The sequence below is a fragment of the Amaranthus tricolor genome, chromosome 6 (genome assembly GCF_026212465.1).
Source record: "Amaranthus tricolor cultivar Red isolate AtriRed21 chromosome 6, ASM2621246v1, whole genome shotgun sequence".
NCBI classification, from domain to species: domain Eukaryota; kingdom Viridiplantae; phylum Streptophyta; class Magnoliopsida; order Caryophyllales; family Amaranthaceae; genus Amaranthus; species Amaranthus tricolor.
In genome coordinates this window covers 27,473,195-27,491,880 of record NC_080052.1, presented here as the reverse complement: position 1 = coordinate 27,491,880, position 18,686 = coordinate 27,473,195, and the positions used below count along the sequence as shown (strand labels likewise).

The 18,686-nt window shown below is 31.9% G+C and overlaps 3 protein-coding genes across 5 annotated transcripts; all 3 read left to right on the top strand.

Moving 5' to 3' along the window:
* The first annotated feature begins 4,925 nt into the window (after positions 1–4,925).
* On the top strand, positions 4,926–10,595 carry LOC130815235 (pentatricopeptide repeat-containing protein At4g16470-like). The gene is made up of 3 exons (XM_057681626.1): positions 4,926–5,431; positions 7,000–8,363; positions 10,458–10,595. Exons 1-2 carry the CDS (start codon positions 5,118–5,120, stop codon positions 8,297–8,299), a joined length of 1,614 nt encoding a protein of 537 aa, XP_057537609.1. The 5' UTR covers positions 4,926–5,117; the 3' UTR covers positions 8,300–8,363; positions 10,458–10,595.
* LOC130815728 (thymidine kinase a-like) lies at positions 8,959–11,447 on the top strand. Its single transcript, XM_057682211.1, has 7 exons — positions 8,959–9,125; positions 9,226–9,285; positions 9,388–9,394; positions 9,468–9,502; positions 10,458–10,602; positions 10,825–11,081; positions 11,204–11,447. Exons 1-7 carry the CDS (start codon positions 8,959–8,961, stop codon positions 11,445–11,447), a joined length of 915 nt encoding a protein of 304 aa, XP_057538194.1.
* Positions 11,448–12,595: 1,148 nt separating this feature from the next.
* On the top strand, positions 12,596–18,593 carry LOC130815264 (pentatricopeptide repeat-containing protein At5g64320, mitochondrial). 3 transcript variants are annotated; one of them, XR_009042554.1, is made up of 4 exons: positions 12,596–15,374; positions 16,869–16,937; positions 17,027–17,313; positions 17,749–18,593. XR_009042554.1 is itself a non-coding variant. In XM_057681674.1 (1 exon), exon 1 carries the CDS (start codon positions 12,790–12,792, stop codon positions 14,965–14,967), a length of 2,178 nt encoding a protein of 725 aa, XP_057537657.1. In that variant the 5' UTR covers positions 12,603–12,789; the 3' UTR covers positions 14,968–15,375. The 3 variants fall into 3 exon arrangements, 1 of the variants encoding a protein (XP_057537657.1); XR_009042553.1 differs by lacking the exon at positions 17,027–17,313 and having other exon boundaries at positions 17,749–18,590; XM_057681674.1 differs by lacking the exons at positions 16,869–16,937; positions 17,027–17,313; positions 17,749–18,593 and having other exon boundaries at positions 12,603–15,375.
* Positions 18,594–18,686: the final 93 nt, after the last annotated feature.

Sequence of the window (18,686 nt, the reverse complement as noted above, 5' to 3'; positions counted from 1 at the left end):
TTTCTCTCTTTGTTTTCTATTGAATATCTTTAGTTTACTCCAAATACTAAAAATCTTCTTAAACAAATATGATTCAAAAAAAATAAGTGCTCTAATTTTTAAAATATCAATTTTAATATTTAAAATGATATACTAAATATTAAACAATAAATTTAAGTACTATAATAACAAAAATACATGTTTTAATTAACTTGATTATACTATTTAATTTAATTAAAAATAATTTCATGATGAGACCTCTTAAATGAAGATTTGTGAAAATTAAATTCGAAAGGGTGAAACCCAAGCCCGTGGAATTAGGTTAAATTTTATCCACGTCAATGTCGAAATAAATTATTATAAGATATTCATATATGGAATAGCATTCCTAAAGAACAAAAACATGTCTTGATTACAAAAAAAAGTAATTCACATATGGAGTTTATTAATGACATAGTTTCTATAAAGAAAATTAATTGTGATTCATGCATCATAGGAATTAGAAATGTTTTAACAAAAATGCCTTTTTAGTATGTTTTCTAAAACATTATTACTTAATTTTCTTTTCATTTAAAATATATTGTATTTTAAGGAAAGAAATATTTGATTAAACTTTTTTAGACATTCATAGATAATAAAATATAACCATGTGAAATCTCGTTAGATTCGTCTTAATGTATACTTTTTAATTATATATTTTTTGTAATTTTTTATGAAGAGTATTTAGAGATAATTAGGTTCAAAATGTACTTTAAAATGCAAAAAAGTAAATTAGAAGAACAAAAAAAAAGACAGAGTATTATTTTAAAAAAAAAATCACTTATATCATGAGTTTGTTTGATAAATAGGTGTTGACTGTAATTATTAGCTAATTTAATTAGTTGAAAATAGATTGATAAGTCAAATGTTTATTCTTGAGGTATTAGATATGGCATTAAATGATAACGAGCAGTTTTAATTTGTTATTCTATCTATATAAATTCCTGTTTTTCCATTTGATATCCTCTACCAAATATTAGAAAGCAAAAATTATGCAGTAAGAAAATCAAAAGAACTTATTGCTCCCTCCTTTCTTAAACATTTGATCACATCACATTACTGTAACAAGAAATTTTAATTTGTTTGTCCATTATTGTATTTGCCATTTAAAAAAACTTATTTTATTTAAATATTCTTGATTGTTTACAAAATCAAAAATTCATTTTTAATTAATTCTTCCAAAAATTATGATTCGAAGAAAGTTTTTCAAATGTTCATTTATTCTCCCTTTTTTTTCAACTTTTCTAAATTTTTTATCATTGTATTTCTCTTGCATTATTATAATAATAACTAAACCTCTATTTTTTTCACGATTTTTCTTCATTTTGAGACCCTATTTATGGCTTAAAAAATACATTATTATTCAAAAGTGACGAATAGAAAAAAAATAAAAATAAAAACTCATCATTAATTAAATTTATACTTTCTATAATAAAAATTTCTTATTATAACACAAGATTTACTAATTCAAATTTTGTCTTCTTTTGCCTCATAGACATAGACAAACATAAAAAGAGGCGAGAGCATATTTTTTTTACTTGTTTAATTTTCTATTTTAGTCTGATGAATTTTTTAATATATATATTTTTGGACATGATCTTACTGTCTTTACTTACTATATTCACTTTTTTAATTTATTTATAAATATTTAACTATATTAATACATTATCACAAATTGTTGTGAGAGATGATTTTTTTGAGAAACCATTTCTAATTGGACCGGTCTAACATATATTTTTAAAATATTGTAAGTAAGCATTAAAAATAATATAAATATGTATTTAAGATATTATGTCGGTATTAAAAATACGGTAAATAGACATTAAATTTTAATGAGTTGAATTTGAGAAATATCTCTAAAAAAATAATGTCTCCAAAAACTAACCAATAGATTAAATTGAACTTCTTAATCTATGTATCATTTAACAATGGAACAAACTATCATAGACCGAGCGATAAATAAATATCAAGAATATTAAAAAATTGCAATGTGTAGAGAAGACGGCGGCAATGGCAATTAGCAAGGTGCATACTCCTAAGATAGAAGGTTGGTATTTGTACCAAAATTGCCAACTTGATTATCATCTGTCATTTCTTACTTATTCTTCTATGTCACTATTTTATTAATTCAATACAACATTACATAACATGCTTTGTTTCCTTCATGTGGGAGCAAAGCATAAATGATTTGTGGTGTCACTATATTAATTTTCTTTTTTCCTTTCATTTAATCATAATTAATCATTAATTTTTTCGATATCTTTATGAATTGTTAAACTTTTTGGGGGCATAATATTTTCAATAATGCATGGTTCAATTTTAATTATTGTTTAGTTTGAGAAAAGATGGAGTACATAGAATGTTAATTACTTAACTAATTTGGGATTAGATAATGAGTCAATTTAAGATTTAAAGTTAGATCTAAACAATGTTTTTTTTTTTATTTTTTTATTTTTTTATTTTTTTATGATGATCAACATCCTTGCAATGTTTAAGTAAATGTTGATTACCTATTTTTTCCATTATTTAATGCAAGTGGATTAGTCTATATTTTACTACTTCTATGTTTTAAGTATGTAATTACAAAAGGATCACTTACAACTTTAACAACAAAGTGGTAAAAACTAAAAACTGATGGTTAGATTGTCCTGTTTATTTTAAAATTTCATAACGAAAGCTAAAAAAGACCCTTAAAAACTTAAGGCGTAATAAAATGCTTATTCTTATTTATTGTTGAAATCTGAATTACCCTATAAAAAAACACCATAACTCATATTACTTAGCAAAAATGTAAATTAAATCTAAATTTAATTCAAGTTAAGTATATTAACCTTATACATGAAAATATATTCATAAAAATCTGTACATGAAAATGAAATTTTTAGACCTTAAAAATTTTGGATCTTAAAAGGTAATACGCTTTATCCTTGCTAATCGACGGCCATGCCGAGGGTACAAAATTCAAATCTTATCGAGGCACATGTATTCAACCTTTCTCTTTTACTCTTATAGTAGGAATTTGATTTTCGCCACTTTTCCGTGCCTTATTATATAATCAAAATTATGCATCGAAATCACAAAACAACCATATGAGTTGAAGTAGATAGTCTATTTTAATTCCTCATAATATTATATTTTATATACTCCTATTTGATATTGAATTTTCAGCTCCATTAAAACATGGGAATACATACACATCATAAAATTAGATTCTAAAGAAGGTTCTTGTAGATAAAGATTGCTAATTATTAGGGTAAAAAAAAGAACTTTTAATCCAACTTTATTTAAAAAATATTAAAAAAAAAATAGTGAAAGCATATGAAGGAAGAAACAGGGGAAGGTGGAGACAGGATGTGTGAATAGCAAAGAAGGGATAACTTTGTTCCTCCACTTCTTGAAAGGGAGAAAGGAACAGCTAATTAAGATCTAATAATCAAACAATCACTCTACCACATGACTGATGCGCTAGCTTCCTAATCACCACAGCTTATCTAACCTAATATCTCTATTCTTATTCTTAATTATTGCACCCTTTTTTTTAAAGAATTATTTTAATAAATGGAATTAAAAAAAAAAAAAAAAAAAAGTGGTTCCACTATATAGTATATATAATATTTGATGTATTAAACTTTTCTCTAGTCTTATTCTCGATATATTGGCTTCGAGATGAAAATATTTGACTTAAAATATCAAAAAATGTGAGTAATGTTCGACCGATCTGATTTGCGTTTTGAGTTTAAATAAGTTTTTAAGTGTTGTGTTTAATGAAATTTTGTCTTTTGAGTTTATTTAGATGGAATTTTCTAACATGTATATAGACTTCATTGTAAGAACTTAATCTATAAAAAAAATTTCATATGTGGTATTTTCTTTGAGAATAAAATGATGAAAATATTATAACTTTTGACTTGTTCGATTCATCTGAATTTGAATAATTCGATGTTAAAAAAGAATTAAAATATATGAATAAAATTTAAAAAAATTGTATAATTTATTTTCAAATAATAAAATGAGGCAAAATAAATAAAACAACTTAAAACTTAAAAGAGCATAAAAGGAATTCAAAAAGGATAAAAATTAGTACTTCCAAAATATTGTTTTTAACATGTGCATCTTAGGCTCTTTATGTTGCTTCTAGTTATTTAAATTTTTATGTCAATTTTTACATTGGTATGGATTTTAGAATCGTGAAAGTGGCATAGAATATTAGAATATTTGTAAGAAAATTAGATATAGAATTTGTATGAATAACATTGATTAAGTAACATCTTTTTCATCTTTTAAGAGATTTGCTTAAATAATCATATCAATATGTCATATGTCTATATGAATATTGGTCGTACTTTTACTTTTTTATACAATTTTTAAAGTAAATTATGATTTTCAATATCAATAAATATTTAGTATAAAGAATACAAAAGAATGTATTATAAAAAAATATATATTACGACAAATATAATAAAATTTTGGATAAATATATTTATCTTTAATAGAATCCTCAGAATTCTTATTTAAAATCTTTTCTTATAAATTAATTTATTTTAAAATTGACAAACGAAATAAATTAGAGAGAATAAAATTCGAAACTCTAATGAGAGATACTACAACTTATTGTCTAAAAAAACTATTTTAAATTTCCAATTTAAATAGCCATTAATACCTTTATGACCTTTTATTGCCCAACATATATTGCCTTTTAAAAGTTATATTCTATTCAATTGCTTAATTATTTATCCACATTTTCTTTTTTATTTTGCACTCTAATTTTGTGAATTTCAAATTACTACTTCATTCATTTGAGACATCACATATATTCTTTCTATTTCTTTTAAATTTACACTATAGATTTTAATTTAAATATATATAATTTTTCTTAGACTTTTAAATTAAATTGAAGAGACAGAAAAAGCAAAATAAATTTCGTTTCTCTTGAACTTGACTAACTCCCAACAAAATTCCCTCCAAGCTAAAACTCTCGTTTAGTCTGTTTTGCCCTAAAACCTCATTCACCATTTTCTTCCATAAAATCCCCGTTTCAACCTCCATAGCCATGGTGGACCTATAATCTTATCGATTTCTATTTCTTCTTAATTTTGGGAATGTTTATATCTAGAATGAAATCCCTAATTTCTCTTAAAACTATCCCTATTTTTTCTACTTCTACCTATTTACCTCTTCCCTTTTTCCTCATCCAAAAAAACCCTAAATTACTAACTGCTTCATTCGTGCCCACTTCCCTGCGTTGTTGCGCTTCTTCTCCTCCTCCACCTCACCAGACGCCGATAAATCCTCTTCCTTCGACATTATCGTCATCTTATTGTTCCGGTGAAATTCACGTTATTGTGGGTCCCATGTTCGCCGGAAAAACCTCCTCGCTTCTTCGACGTATTCATTCTGAAGTCAATAACGGCAGGTTCTTATCTTCTATTTTTACTTGTTATGATAAAAAGTAATTTCTAGGTTTAATTGCTTTAACTGTTGGAGCTTGTTTGAGTGCATGTTAATATTGGAATTTACATTTGTCACCATTTGTGTATAGTCATTTAGTTGACACTTTCGGAGAAGCGTAGGGTTTAGAGATTAGTAGAGTTTGCCTTGTGATTAGGAATTGGAAATTACAAATTTTCACAAATTTTAGAAATTTTAGAAATTCCCGTAGAATTTGAAATTTCCACAAACTTAAGAGTAAGTTTGTTGGATTTGTTTTTGTTGAAATTTCAAATTTGAAGAACATAGGAAATAGAAATTCCAAGAAAATTTATCTATAAGGCTTAGGAATTTTATAACAATGACAGTTTTTTTATCTTTTGTGTCAATTATAAATTTTTTATGGTCAACCAGACAATATAAGTCCGATTCGTAGGAAATTAGCAAGTTATTTTATTGGAATTTACATTTGTGTATAGTCTTTTAGTTGACACCTTTTGGAGAAGCGTAAGAATTAGTGATTAGTAGAGTTTGCCTTGTAATAGGAATTGGAAATTAGCTACTCCCCAAATCATAGAAATTCCCATAGAATTTGAAATTTTTACAAACATAGAGTTATTTTAATGCATGTTTTTGTTGAAATTTCAAATTTGAAGAACATAAGAAATAGAATTTCCAAGAAATGTAAATTCCTATAAGACTTAGAATTTTTTTAACAATGTCCGTTTATTATAAATTTTGTGTCACTTATAAGTTTTTATGATCATTCAAACAGTATAAGTCCAATTCTAAGGAAATTAGCAAGAGACACCTCATACAGCCATAAGTTATGAATTCTCAGGCAAATTTTTACCAATGACAATCAAACAACTTCATAATAAATTATTTCAAATTCTAGTGCTGAACCAAATATGTATAAAACATTTTTTAGTAATTTGACAAGGGAACTAAAATGCTAGGAATTCAAACTTACCATAGGAATTTACGTGTAATGTGCTATTTTAGTTTCAATTGTAGGATTATATTTGTCTGAGCATTGATGCATTTAGTTATCTGTAATTTTATTACTATCGCCGCTCGCAAGATGTTATTAGTTGATTTCTTTGTGAAGGTTTTTGATTATTTTATGCTATATTATGTTGTCTGATAAATTTTTTATGACTTGTAGTATGATTTTATTATGTGATCTATGTGAAATTATTTTATTTCAGCTTTTTTTTTTGTCACAAAGTGATTGTTACATCATCCAGTTTCATACATTTTAGAATATGCTTGAATTTACTGACATGACTTTTTTTAGCCCACATGTTTATTTTGAACTAATTATAAGAAATTTGAGGAAATCTTTGAGTTTTGGGAAATAATATTTAGCTTGTAATGACTAATCGTTATAAGTAGTGCCATACTTTGGCTGTCGTTAGAGAAATTGTGACACGATCTTCTAGAATAGTGTAGCGGTGCCGTTCTAGTCTGCTTCTTATCATCCAAATTTGTCTACGGGACACCATTGTATTTTAGCTTTTGGATATAGTTGTCATGATTAGTATCTCCCAGATTTCAGGCTGAGGAAGTAAAGAGCTCTTCCCTACAATTTGATACTACGTTGAAGGATCTATGTTATTCAGGAAAATTGAGGGAAGCAGTTGGATTATTGTGCTGCACTGAAGTACCCGTTAGGTGGCGCACTTATGCTCTCTTGTTGCAAGACTGTATACATAGAGGAGCGTACAAGTGGGGAAATATAATCCATGCTCATATGGTAGTGGTTGGTTTTACTATCAATGATTACCTGAAGACCAAATTGTTGATTTTGTACTCTAAGACAGAGAAATTGGAGTCTGCCTGCTATCTATTTGATGATTTGGTGGATAAGAATTTAAATTCCTGGAACTCTATAATTGCAGGGTATGTGCAGAAAGGGATGGATGATGTAGGATTGAGTTTTTATTTTAAGCTGAGAAGTATTGGTAGGACTCCAGATCAGTTCACCTTTTCTTCTGTGTTTAGAGCGTGTGCCTCGTTGGCGTTGCTTGGGCAAGGAAAAAAAGCACATGGAGTTATGGTTAAGTGTGGAATTGGGCAAAATGTGATTGTTAATAGTGCTCTCATGGACATGTATTTCAAATGCAGTTGTCCATGTGATGGCCATCAAGTGTTTAATAAAGCTTCTAATAAAAATGTAATCACTTGGACTGCCCTCATATCTGGATATGGGCACAATGGCAAGATTGGTGAGGTTTTGGTTTTCTTTGAAAAAATGATAAAAGAAGGTGTGAAACCCAATTATGTCACATTTCTTGCTGTGCTTTCTGCTTGTAGCCATGGGGGTCTTGTTGATGAAGGCTGGAAGTACTTCTCATCAATGATGGATGACTTTGGGATCCAGCCTCACAGGAAGCATTATGCAGCCATGGTTGATCTTTTAGGACGGTCCGGGAGATTAGAAGAGGCTCACAATTTTATTAATAGCTTTCCATGTAAGGACAATTCTGTAGTATGGGGTGCTTTGCTTGGTGCCTGTCAACTTCATGGGAATGTTAAAATTCTGAAATTGGCTGCAAAGAAATACTTTGAACTGGAGCCCAATAATGCTGGAAAATATGTTGTTCTATCAAATACTTTTGCCACTTATGCGTTGTGGGAAAATGTGGCAGATGTTTGGGGTTTGATGAGGGATTGTGGAGTGAAAAAAGATCCTGCATATAGTAGGATTGAGATTCAGAATGAAGTTCATTTCTTCTATAAGGGTGACAATACACACAAAGATGCTGAGAACACTTTTGAAATGCTGAAAGTTTTGAGCTGTGTACTACAGGATGGTACTTTCAAGCCCGATTTAAGTTTGGAGTACTGATACAGCTATCAGGAATTTTAAGTTTTTTAAACTGTTGCAGAATGTAAAAGAAGAATTTATTAAGGTAAGGAATTTGGGTGTGTTACCTGATTTGTTCTATACTATTCATTCCGATTTCCGACCAATCTTACAAATACCTGTGCACCCTGCTGCATTTGGCATGCCAATTCAAAAAACACTATACAGACATACAAGCAATAATATGTTCATATCTATATAAATGAATTGTACCTTATACCTGTTCACTTTTTGATAATAATGTATAACTAGTACTGTCAGATTTATAATTTTTTAAATAGTGAACAATAAGTGACATGAGGTACTATTGATTTGTATACATATGAATGTGATTATTCACACACGTACCTCTAAGTATCCAAGCTTGCTTGTCTAATTCTTACTTATGCCCAAACCATGTGAGTTGTGAAGTAACGACTACTAGTTGAAGGGAACTCCAAATATGGCATAGTGCAAAAGTGCGTTAACGATCGCAATCACGAAATAGGAGTGATGCGGTTATCATAGCATCCAATATTGGCTTTAACCATGAAATATCCCTCGAGGAAGCCCAAAACATGTTTCTTTACAACTTAACAATGCCAAAAATATCAATTTATTTTTTTATCAAAAGTTTTACAACGCGGCCTTGTTTTTGCACTATGGAATATAGAGATGGAAGACGCCTGAACGTTTGTGCACCTTCTAGTATTTGTAGTTTTGCTCAAAATAATGCTTTTGATCATTTGAAGGCAACTGCATTTGTTAAGATTGTTGATACCCGATTGTTTGTACGCTTAGCGTTTCTTTTTCAATTCTATGGTGCGTGGTATATATGAATCGGATACCGTTAAGACAATTTTCGTGTGGCCATCCATGTATATTAGTATTTATAAATATTGCATGTGAGGTGGTACTTCTTTTTGAAGGAAATTCCATGCATTTAATGGTGCTCTCATCTCTGTAGTATTTAGTGTGTATTTAGTGTGGTTTCTAATGAAGAACTTTTAGCTATTTATCTGAATTCAAGAATATTGTGAGTATAAAATAAAGTTATTGAGCCTTCAATATCTATTTCATGACTGCCATAGTGTAAAGGTGTGATTTTGGTCGCAATTATGACTAAACCTATATTTTGGTAGTATTAAACTGTTATGTTGATGGCAAACAGAAGAAAAGAGAAAAGAAGAAGAAAGAAGAGAGAAGGTGGAATGCTTGTATTATTTACTAGAGAGCGGTGTACTCCCTTGAGCTCTTCGAGAGGGCCGATAACTCCTTAGGTATAAGACCAATACGTACTACAAGCATAAGCAATATCTAACCCACCCTCTACTATATATAGCAAGTAAAGTTTCTAGAATAATCAACAAGTACAGCTCATCACTAATGAAAACAGAAAAATGTTCCTTTTGTAACCAATTCTCTATATTCAGCTCATCACTAATGGCGGACATGTGATACTCGTACAACAACTTTTCGATCATCGAAGAGGACTTTGGAATTACCAAGCGCCCTTTGTACAAAAGTGGCCCATCGTTCATGTAATTTCCAGCAATCTCACCACCTTAGGCCACCAAATCAGCCCGTAATTTGCTCAAAGTGGGATCATTCGCTATTTCCTCTCGTAAGTTGGCCCAATCTACTTCGAAGGATGATGCTGCCAGTGCAAAAAGGTGTGCTGCCATGATGTTTGGGTGTCAGGATAAGGCATCAGCGGCTGCATTATGAACCCCTGGCTTAAATTGAATCTCGAAATCGTAGCCCAATAACTTGCTTGCCCATTTCGGATATTCGGGACCCACCTCTCTTTGATCCACAATGAATCGTAAACTCCTCTGATCTTTCCAGACTATAAAATGCCTCCCAAATAAGTAATGTCTCCATTTTTGCACGGACAAAACGATTGCCATTAATTCCTTCTCGTAAATTGATTTGGCTTAGTAAAACTTAGTCACATTTCATAATCAAGAACCAAAAGTCATGATATATTAGTTCATGTAGACGACGTCAATTTTTTACGATTAGGGTTTTGGTATTGTTGTTGCCAAATGTTTTGAGAGTTTGAGCTGATATATCTTGTGTTGGAGTTTCATGCTTTATGATAATCAGGACCAAGATTACTACATTGACTAATTCCTTTTATGTGGTTTGTGTGAAACAGGAAAGTGGCGCTGATCAAATCAAACAAAGACACAAGATATGAAATTAACTTCATCGTCACTCATGATGGAGATAAATTTCCTTGCTTGGCATTGCATGACTTGTCATCGTTCAAACAGAAGATTGGCTCAAGTGCTTATGATGAGGTATCGTTAAAGAGAATGTTATCTTGTGCGTTTGGATGTGACACAGGTTAATTTGGCCTTTTTTTTTTCTGGATAACAGACCAGTTTCTCTGTAAATCTGTCTGCATTCAATACCTCTCTTAAGGGGTTTGGGCTTTTTAGAAAAATATGTGCGACATTTGCGAACTCTTTTGGTTACCATTTAGTTTCAGTCCAACTTCTAATGCGTGGTAATATTTGCAGCTCGAAGTGATAGGTATTGATGAAGCTCAATTTTTTGGCGATCTATATGACTTCTGCCGAAGAGCTGCAGATCATGATGGCAAAACTGTTATAGTTGCTGGTTTAGATGGTGACTATATGAGGTACAATTACATAATCTCTGATCATACTACATGTGGATCACGTCACATACAAAATGTCGCTACCCCATTGCCAATTGGCTTCCGCCAGGCGGGTTTGGATGGTGTAGATATAGTGATATACGCAATCTTAACCTTGTAGGCTTGTAATAACAAGGATGTTTCCGATTGATTCTCGATCACACTATTTATTTCACATAAATTAGAAGTGCAAACAATATAATAATTTACATCTATAATAAAAGTTTTGTTTTTGGCAGGAAGAGCTTCGGCTCTGTTCTTGATGTAATCCCACTAGCAGACTCTGTTACAAAGCTCAATGCTCGATGTGAGCTGTGTGGCAAACGCGCCTGCTTCAGTTTGAGGAAAACCGACGAAAAACAGACTGAGCTGATTGGGGGAGCTGAAGTCTACATGCCTGTGTGCCGGCAGCACTATGTAAGTGGGCAGGTAGTCATTCAAGCTGCAAGAACGGTTTTGCAACAAAAGGTTCAGTGTGGGTAGCAAGCTAGGTAGGTAAACTTGGGGTTTCACTTTGTATCTTTGGGGGTAATGTAGGATAATACATCCATATCATGGAATTAGATTCAGTGATGCAAATTCGACCAGCTATATGTACCATTAGTTCTGTGAAGAAAGCGATAAGTTTTCAAACCTACGCGTAGATCTAATACAAAATTTCATTCAGTGTTGTATGTGGACATAAAATTTAATTTTGAACCGACCCAAAATGCTTGATTTGAAATAGATCCAATGTCCTGAATAAATATCTCTAGTTTTACCTATTAAATTTGTAAGCATAAGTATTGTTCAGTTGAATTATGATATAAAGATTTGACGTAAACTCAATTTTAAATTTTAAATTTTCTACATGAATTATTCTAAATTTATTACTCCTATAACGTATCATGAATTTGACAAGTTGATTTTGACTTGGCCTGAAGTCATCTTGAAAAAAATAACTTAATTTGATATACTATTTCATTCAAAGTGAACTTGATCCAATATGACATGGCTAAAGTGAACATGGACATGAAATGATCTAGTATAAAGAATGATTGAACTTCCATTTAACATGGAGTTTAACTGACATAAAATCCAATTATATTGACCTAACTTAATATTAATCATACTCAGTTTTTAACTCGAATATAAATTTATCTATTGTTAATATAAATTTAACTCAACATAATATTAAAATGACATAAAATTACTTTTAATCAACCTAACTTGAGTAAACGTAACCTCTAGGTAAAAAAAAGCAAATTCATGTGAAATGATTTAAATCGAACAAAACATGACCTGATTAAACCCCACCCATAGCCTCATCAACATATAAATAATTGAGTAAATTAAAAAACTTTATGAATTATAATTTCTCCTATTTTATAAATGAAAGAAATGAAAAATATAATTATAAATTATTATAAGATTAATAGCTTTTAAAATTTTCACTTTAAATTTTAATTTATCACGTAAAAATCCAAAACATCCAATTGTAACATGTTGCAATTAAATGAGATTATTTTTGGAATTATTTTTTTGAAAGTATTATACTCCACCACGACAGAAAAAAAAAATCACAAAACGGCGTCGTTACAATGTTGAGTTATATTCAATATAGTCGACATTGCAATTATTTGTGCTGCATTCCTTCACACTTGCACATTTCTTTCCCTCCCCAAAATCTAGCAAGTTTCTGCCTGATGCTCAAATCACCATTTTTAATCCTCCTATCACTCTGTAAGGTACATAAACTTCTCATTATTTACACCATTGTTGAACTTCTTTGTATAACTCCATTGTTTTCTTTTTTTCTTTCGCAATTTTGGGTCTTGAAGTTGTTATGTTAAGAAATTCAATACCAAAAGTTTACATGACCCAGTTCCTTCTATCTTTCTCTAAAAATCCCAGTTTTTCATATTGTTCTTTTATAAATAATGATGATAATACTAATAAATCTGCTTCTGAAAACTATAACCAAAACGGGCATTTCAATTCTGAAACTGATTGGGAAAATTTACTTAAACCCTTTGACATTGAAGATCTTCAAAAGTCACTTGCTTTTCTTACACCCTTTAGATTATGTAAATTAATTGAATTGCCCATTGATTTGGCCACTTCAATGGAACTTTTCAATTGGGCTGGTACACAAAAAGGGTATTCTCATTCTTTTGATGTATATTATGCTTTGATATATAAACTTGGTGCTGCTGCAATGTTTAAAGATATAGATAAATTGTTATTGCAAATGAAAAATGAAGGAATTGCTTTTAAAGAGTCTCTTTTTATGCTAGTTATGAGGTTTTATGGAAAGGCTGGATTGCCTGGGCAAGCTACTAGATTGTTATTGGATATGAAGGATATATATGGGTTTAAGCCTAGTTTTCGATCATATAATGTAGTGTTAGAAATTTTGGTAGCTGGGAATTGTCATAAGGTTGCTCCTAATGTTTTTTATGATATGTTGAATAAGGGTCTTTCACCAACTACTTATACTTTTGGTATTGTAATGAAGGCGCTTTGTAAGGTCAATGAACTGGACACTGCATTGTCTCTTCTTAGGGACATGACGAAGTATGGGTGTGTTCCTAATTCGATTATTTATCAGACACTTATACATGCTTTGTCGAAGCTAAACCGAGTTAATGATGCATTGACCCTTTTAGAAGAGATAATGTTGATGGGGTGTGTCCCTGATGTTGAAACATTTAATGATGTCATACGTGGCCTTTGTATGGTTAGTCGTATTCACGAGGCAGCCAAGTTGGTTGATCGGATGCTTGCTCGGGGTTTTTCCCCTAATGCTGTGACCTATGGGTATTTGATGAATGGGTTATGTAGAGCAGGACAGGTTAGTGAAGCTAAGGCTCTGTTGAAGAAAGTTGCTGAGCCAAATGTTGTGTTATTTAATACGTTGATAAAAGGGTATGTTCTGACCGGAAAGCTTGATGAAGCTAAGGAAATTGTTCGGGAAAGTATGGTGGGTTCTAAATGCGAACCAGATATATACACTTATAACTTAATAATACGCGGTCTTTGCAAAGAGGGTCTTTATGGTTCGGCTATGGAGCTTGTGGAAGACATAGACCGTAAAGGATATAAGCCAAATATCACTACTTACACTATATTGATTGATGGATTATGTAAGGAAGGTAAACTCGAGGAAGCTAGTCATATGCTGGATCAAATGTCAACGAGGGGCCTCTCTTTGAATACGGTTGGGTATAATTGCTTTATATGTGCCCACTGCAAGGATGGGAACATCCATAAGGCTTTCAAATTATATGCTGAGATGTCAGGAAAAGGATGTAGACCTGATATATATACATTCAATTCTCTAATATATGGGTTATGCAAGGTTAATGAAATGGAAGAGGCTTTGAAGTTGTATAGGGATATGTTTCTAGAGGGAGTGATTGCTAACTCTGTTACTTACAATACATTAATCCATGCTTATTTGAGACAAGGTTTTATACAAGAGGCACTCAAACTTGTACATGATATGATATTTAGAGGGCTACCTCTTGATGAAATCACTTACAATGGTCTTATAAAGGCGTTATGTGAGAGCGGAGCTCTAGAAAAAGCTTTAGGGCTATTCGAAGAAATGGTTAGAAATGGAAGCAAGGTTCGTGTGATTACATGTAATATACTTATCAATGGCTTTTGCCGATCAGGGAAGGTGGAAAAGGCACTAGAACTGTTGAGAGAGATGATTTATAGAGGCTTGACACCAGATATAGTCACATACAATACCCTGATAAATGGTTTGTGTAGAAATGAACGCCTCCAAGAAGCCGTTAACCTCTTAGAGCGATTACTAGTTGAAGAAATTTCTCCTGATTCTATTACTTACAACACTTTGATTAATTGGCATTGTAAGTGTGGTCTGTCAAACGATGCCTTGATGCTTTTATACAGAGGCCTGGACAATGGGTTTATCCCCAATGCAACCACATGGTATATATTAATAAATAATTTCATTCACAAGAAATGGAGTAACGTTTTGGGTTTCTCTTGATTTGCATTGTGGTGCTGCCTTTGAGGAAGGTTCTTGTGTAGGGAACTTCCTCTGCTGTGCTAGAGGAAAGCTAGTGAGCTATGGTTTATAGTTCCTCTTGTGTAGCTGAATGTACATATTTGTGTTGGAAAAGTCAAAACGTTATGTAGCATTTTGGCTTTATGGACCTATTATCGTTAGAGCTTTTCTTTATGGAAAAGCCGATGAACCATCAAACAAATCCTCTATGACAACAACAACAACAATAATGTCAGAGCTTTAATCTTAAAAAATTGGAGTCGGCTATTAAAAAGTTCCTTTAATCGACATTATAATGGAGGGCCTATTCTGAATTTACCGCAGATTTGTAAGAGGTCAACTTGGACATGATGTATCAAATGTGGAAGTGGATCTTGAGTCTTACGACTGTATGTGTATCTATATCCTCCATTTTTCTCCTGTCTTGATGTTTTGTGTCTTGTATTTGTCCATGCTCGCACTATTCATTTTTCCCTATCAGTTTTAAGTTGATTTATTATCAAGTTTAAGTTAATACCTGCCTGTCGCCTTTACATAATCCTTGAGGTGTACTTACAGGTTATATAAATTATTATTTGGCAATCGTGATGATACATATCTAGCATATTTCATGGACAAATTTTCATTGCATCTGACTGCATATAGTTAAAGAATGCTTGTGTTTGTTGTGGGCTGTGATTGAAAGAGCTTCAGATGTCTGACAAAACTCACTCAATTTTGCTATTATAAGTCAACAATTTTGGGGATCAAGGCTTGGCAATTTTTTGTTGTTGTATGTTCATCTGCTTGTCCAACATCGAATCATCTTTGCTTGGCACATGTTTCGTTGTCTGCGGGCTAGTTAAGTAGAGAAAACGAGTTAACCTGAATAAGGGGCAGTGATACTATTGCATGTGAGAACTCTTTTGAAGCATTGTATGGATTCTACATGACTAATTTTTGTATCCTTAGAAAACCGAGCTTTGCTCGACTTTTCCTGTCTTCTTTGTGTAAATATGATGTGCAAGGAAATAACTTTAATGAGCTGTTTGATAATTGGTACTAAAAAGTGGAAATGAGAATGATTTGTAGTGTAAATTTTCATGATATGTATCATGTCATTCACATGGTAATGAAAGTTTGATTAAAAAAAAGCTTTTTAGTTCACAATTTTTCATTACCACCTAATACCATATGTTCAAATGGTAATGCATTGGAATGAATTTTGTGAAGAAAATGAGATTGTTGAAGGAGTAAAACCATGACCATTAAACTTGTTAGATATATTCCTATCAAAATTACACTAACTTTTCATTACCGTTCCTACTATTTAGTATTGATTACCAAATGAGCCTTAGGAGAAGCTATAGAATGAGAATGAGTACGCTGTATCAAATAAAAGGAAAACCACTTTTGCAATTCAAGCATGACTTTGGAATTTGTAAGCTTTTATGGAAATAGTGGAATTAGAAAGTTTCTTCCTCAAGTTTTCTTGATTGTCTTGTTTTCTATGTATCATTGTCTTCCATTTCCACTTTCCCATTTTCTCCATTGATGTTTGCAGCATGTTACTTTATATATCTAAGGTACTCCTGTTCTAATTATTGCAAATTAGATTTCTTGTCAGGAAATCATTTTAGATTTCAAGCTAAGTCATAGGCTGTAATTTATAAATTAGCAAAGATGAGATAAACCAAGTAACTACGTTTGTAATCAAATGGCTTATTGATTTGTCTATGCCATCTCTTGCTAAGGTCTAAACGTTGTGATGGATGACGTTTAAATCAATGATAGTTTCTTTGGTTCTAGGTTCTAGCAGTGTTATTTGACTGACTGTCCTTTGTTTTTTAAAAAATGATCGCTTTCTACTCTTGTGGAATTAAATTTATGTTTGCTCATTGTAGGAAAACACGGATGGAGAGCCTTCAAATGAGTATATTCGCGAAGTTCTGGTTTATGATGCCATTAAAAAGGTAATTAATTTCTTTCATGTTTCTTTATACAGTTTTAAAGAATGGAGATATTACTGATGTCTGAGTTCCGAAACTATTTTTAAATCTAGGCTGCATTCTGGGTATGTTCTAGTATTCTAGTCATTAACAGCGCGTAAAATGGTGAGACTGGTTTCCTCCGATAGCTGTTAACTCCAATTGACTAGATCAGGGCCGTTTTAGCTTTGTGAAAGATGGAAAAAGAAGGTGAACTACGATAATGCTGCTGCCTGTTGCAATGCAGGAATGGCGATAAGTAATTGGTCTTTGGGTTGTAAATCTATGTACCACACTATGTTACTCAGATTCTTCATTTTGCTTCACGCACTTGTGTCCGGTCCTTGATGCTCGGACATTGGTATGACACTTGGACACTTCATTTTATGCGTAAAATTAAATATTTAGACATATCCGACACCTGGACATTAGTATCCAACATCAGTACCCGAGTCCAAGTAACATAGGTGCTATGTGTTCATCTTTCTCTTAGAATCCAGTGTCTCTATATTTTGTGAGCTTTTAGATGATTTATAGATGCAAATATGATCTTGGTGTTCTTTCCTTGTGAGCTGCAAGTATGGCCTATGAGAATAGTACAAGATGCGGGCTAATGAGTATCTAAATCGGTTCTTTATTGAAGTTTAGATTCTTCTTTTGGTTGAATTTTTATGCGGAAGCCTATGAAACTGGAACTTAGAGTTGCTTTTCTAAATCAGATTTTGCCAAGAATCACCCCTTTTTATAACTTGCTCTGATTTGTATGCTTATCAGGGTTCCAACTTTCTGTTTGCAGAGTGTATTGCTACCAAGTGAACGCGAAGAAGATGATCAAAGAGGATGGACTATGTCTAGCTTCGTAATGTTAACCTATGAGTTACCTTGTGTAGAAGATGAATGCTGGATAAAATTTTGTTCCTATGTTAAATGATCGAAAAGGTCAGTCATAGTCATAGACTCATAGTGATCAACCTAGTATCCGGCACAGGTTGGAGTCCGGGGGAGGAAGGTATCGGACAGACCAATAGACCATACCCGTACCCCTCCGAGGAAAGGGGAAAGGCAAAGAGGACTGCGCGCACTCAAATGATCCCCAAAAAATTTTGCTCTGCAAAGAGAAATGTGAATGATATACATCTCGCTTGAGATTGGAAGGCGCCTACAATCGAGAAGGTGAAATGGGATAGCATTTGGCGATATGGAAATAAATAATTCTAGCTGGAGAACTATGCTTACATTACATGTTTTGTTTTGCTTAGTGTATAAGGTAATAGTAATGTTTTTCTTTCCTAATGGTGACATTTGGGAGTTGCTTAGGATTTGGAAAATGGTTATCCAAATGGTTAAAATATGTAAGATGTATCTCTTACGTTGTTGTTGTAATTCATAACGTTTAAATATAGCATTTAGTTGGATTATTGTGTAGTGTCATCATTTTGATTAGAAAGATAGATGAATATTCTTATAATGCCACTTTAAGGTGTCTTGTCCAACCTTCCTAAGTGCTTAATAGTTAATAGTGATGTGTGGTTTTGTTCTCCCTTTCTGGTCTAGAGGTGGTTGTGGGGAGATGCCCCATATTGAAGATGCATTTTACAATATTTTTGAAAGAAATTAAATCAATCGAAAACTTAAGCTGATAAATTATAGCCTATAATGTGAACATGTGACACATTGATATTTAATATTGAGTTTCAAACTCGTAACTTAGTCATATGATATCAGGTTATAGAA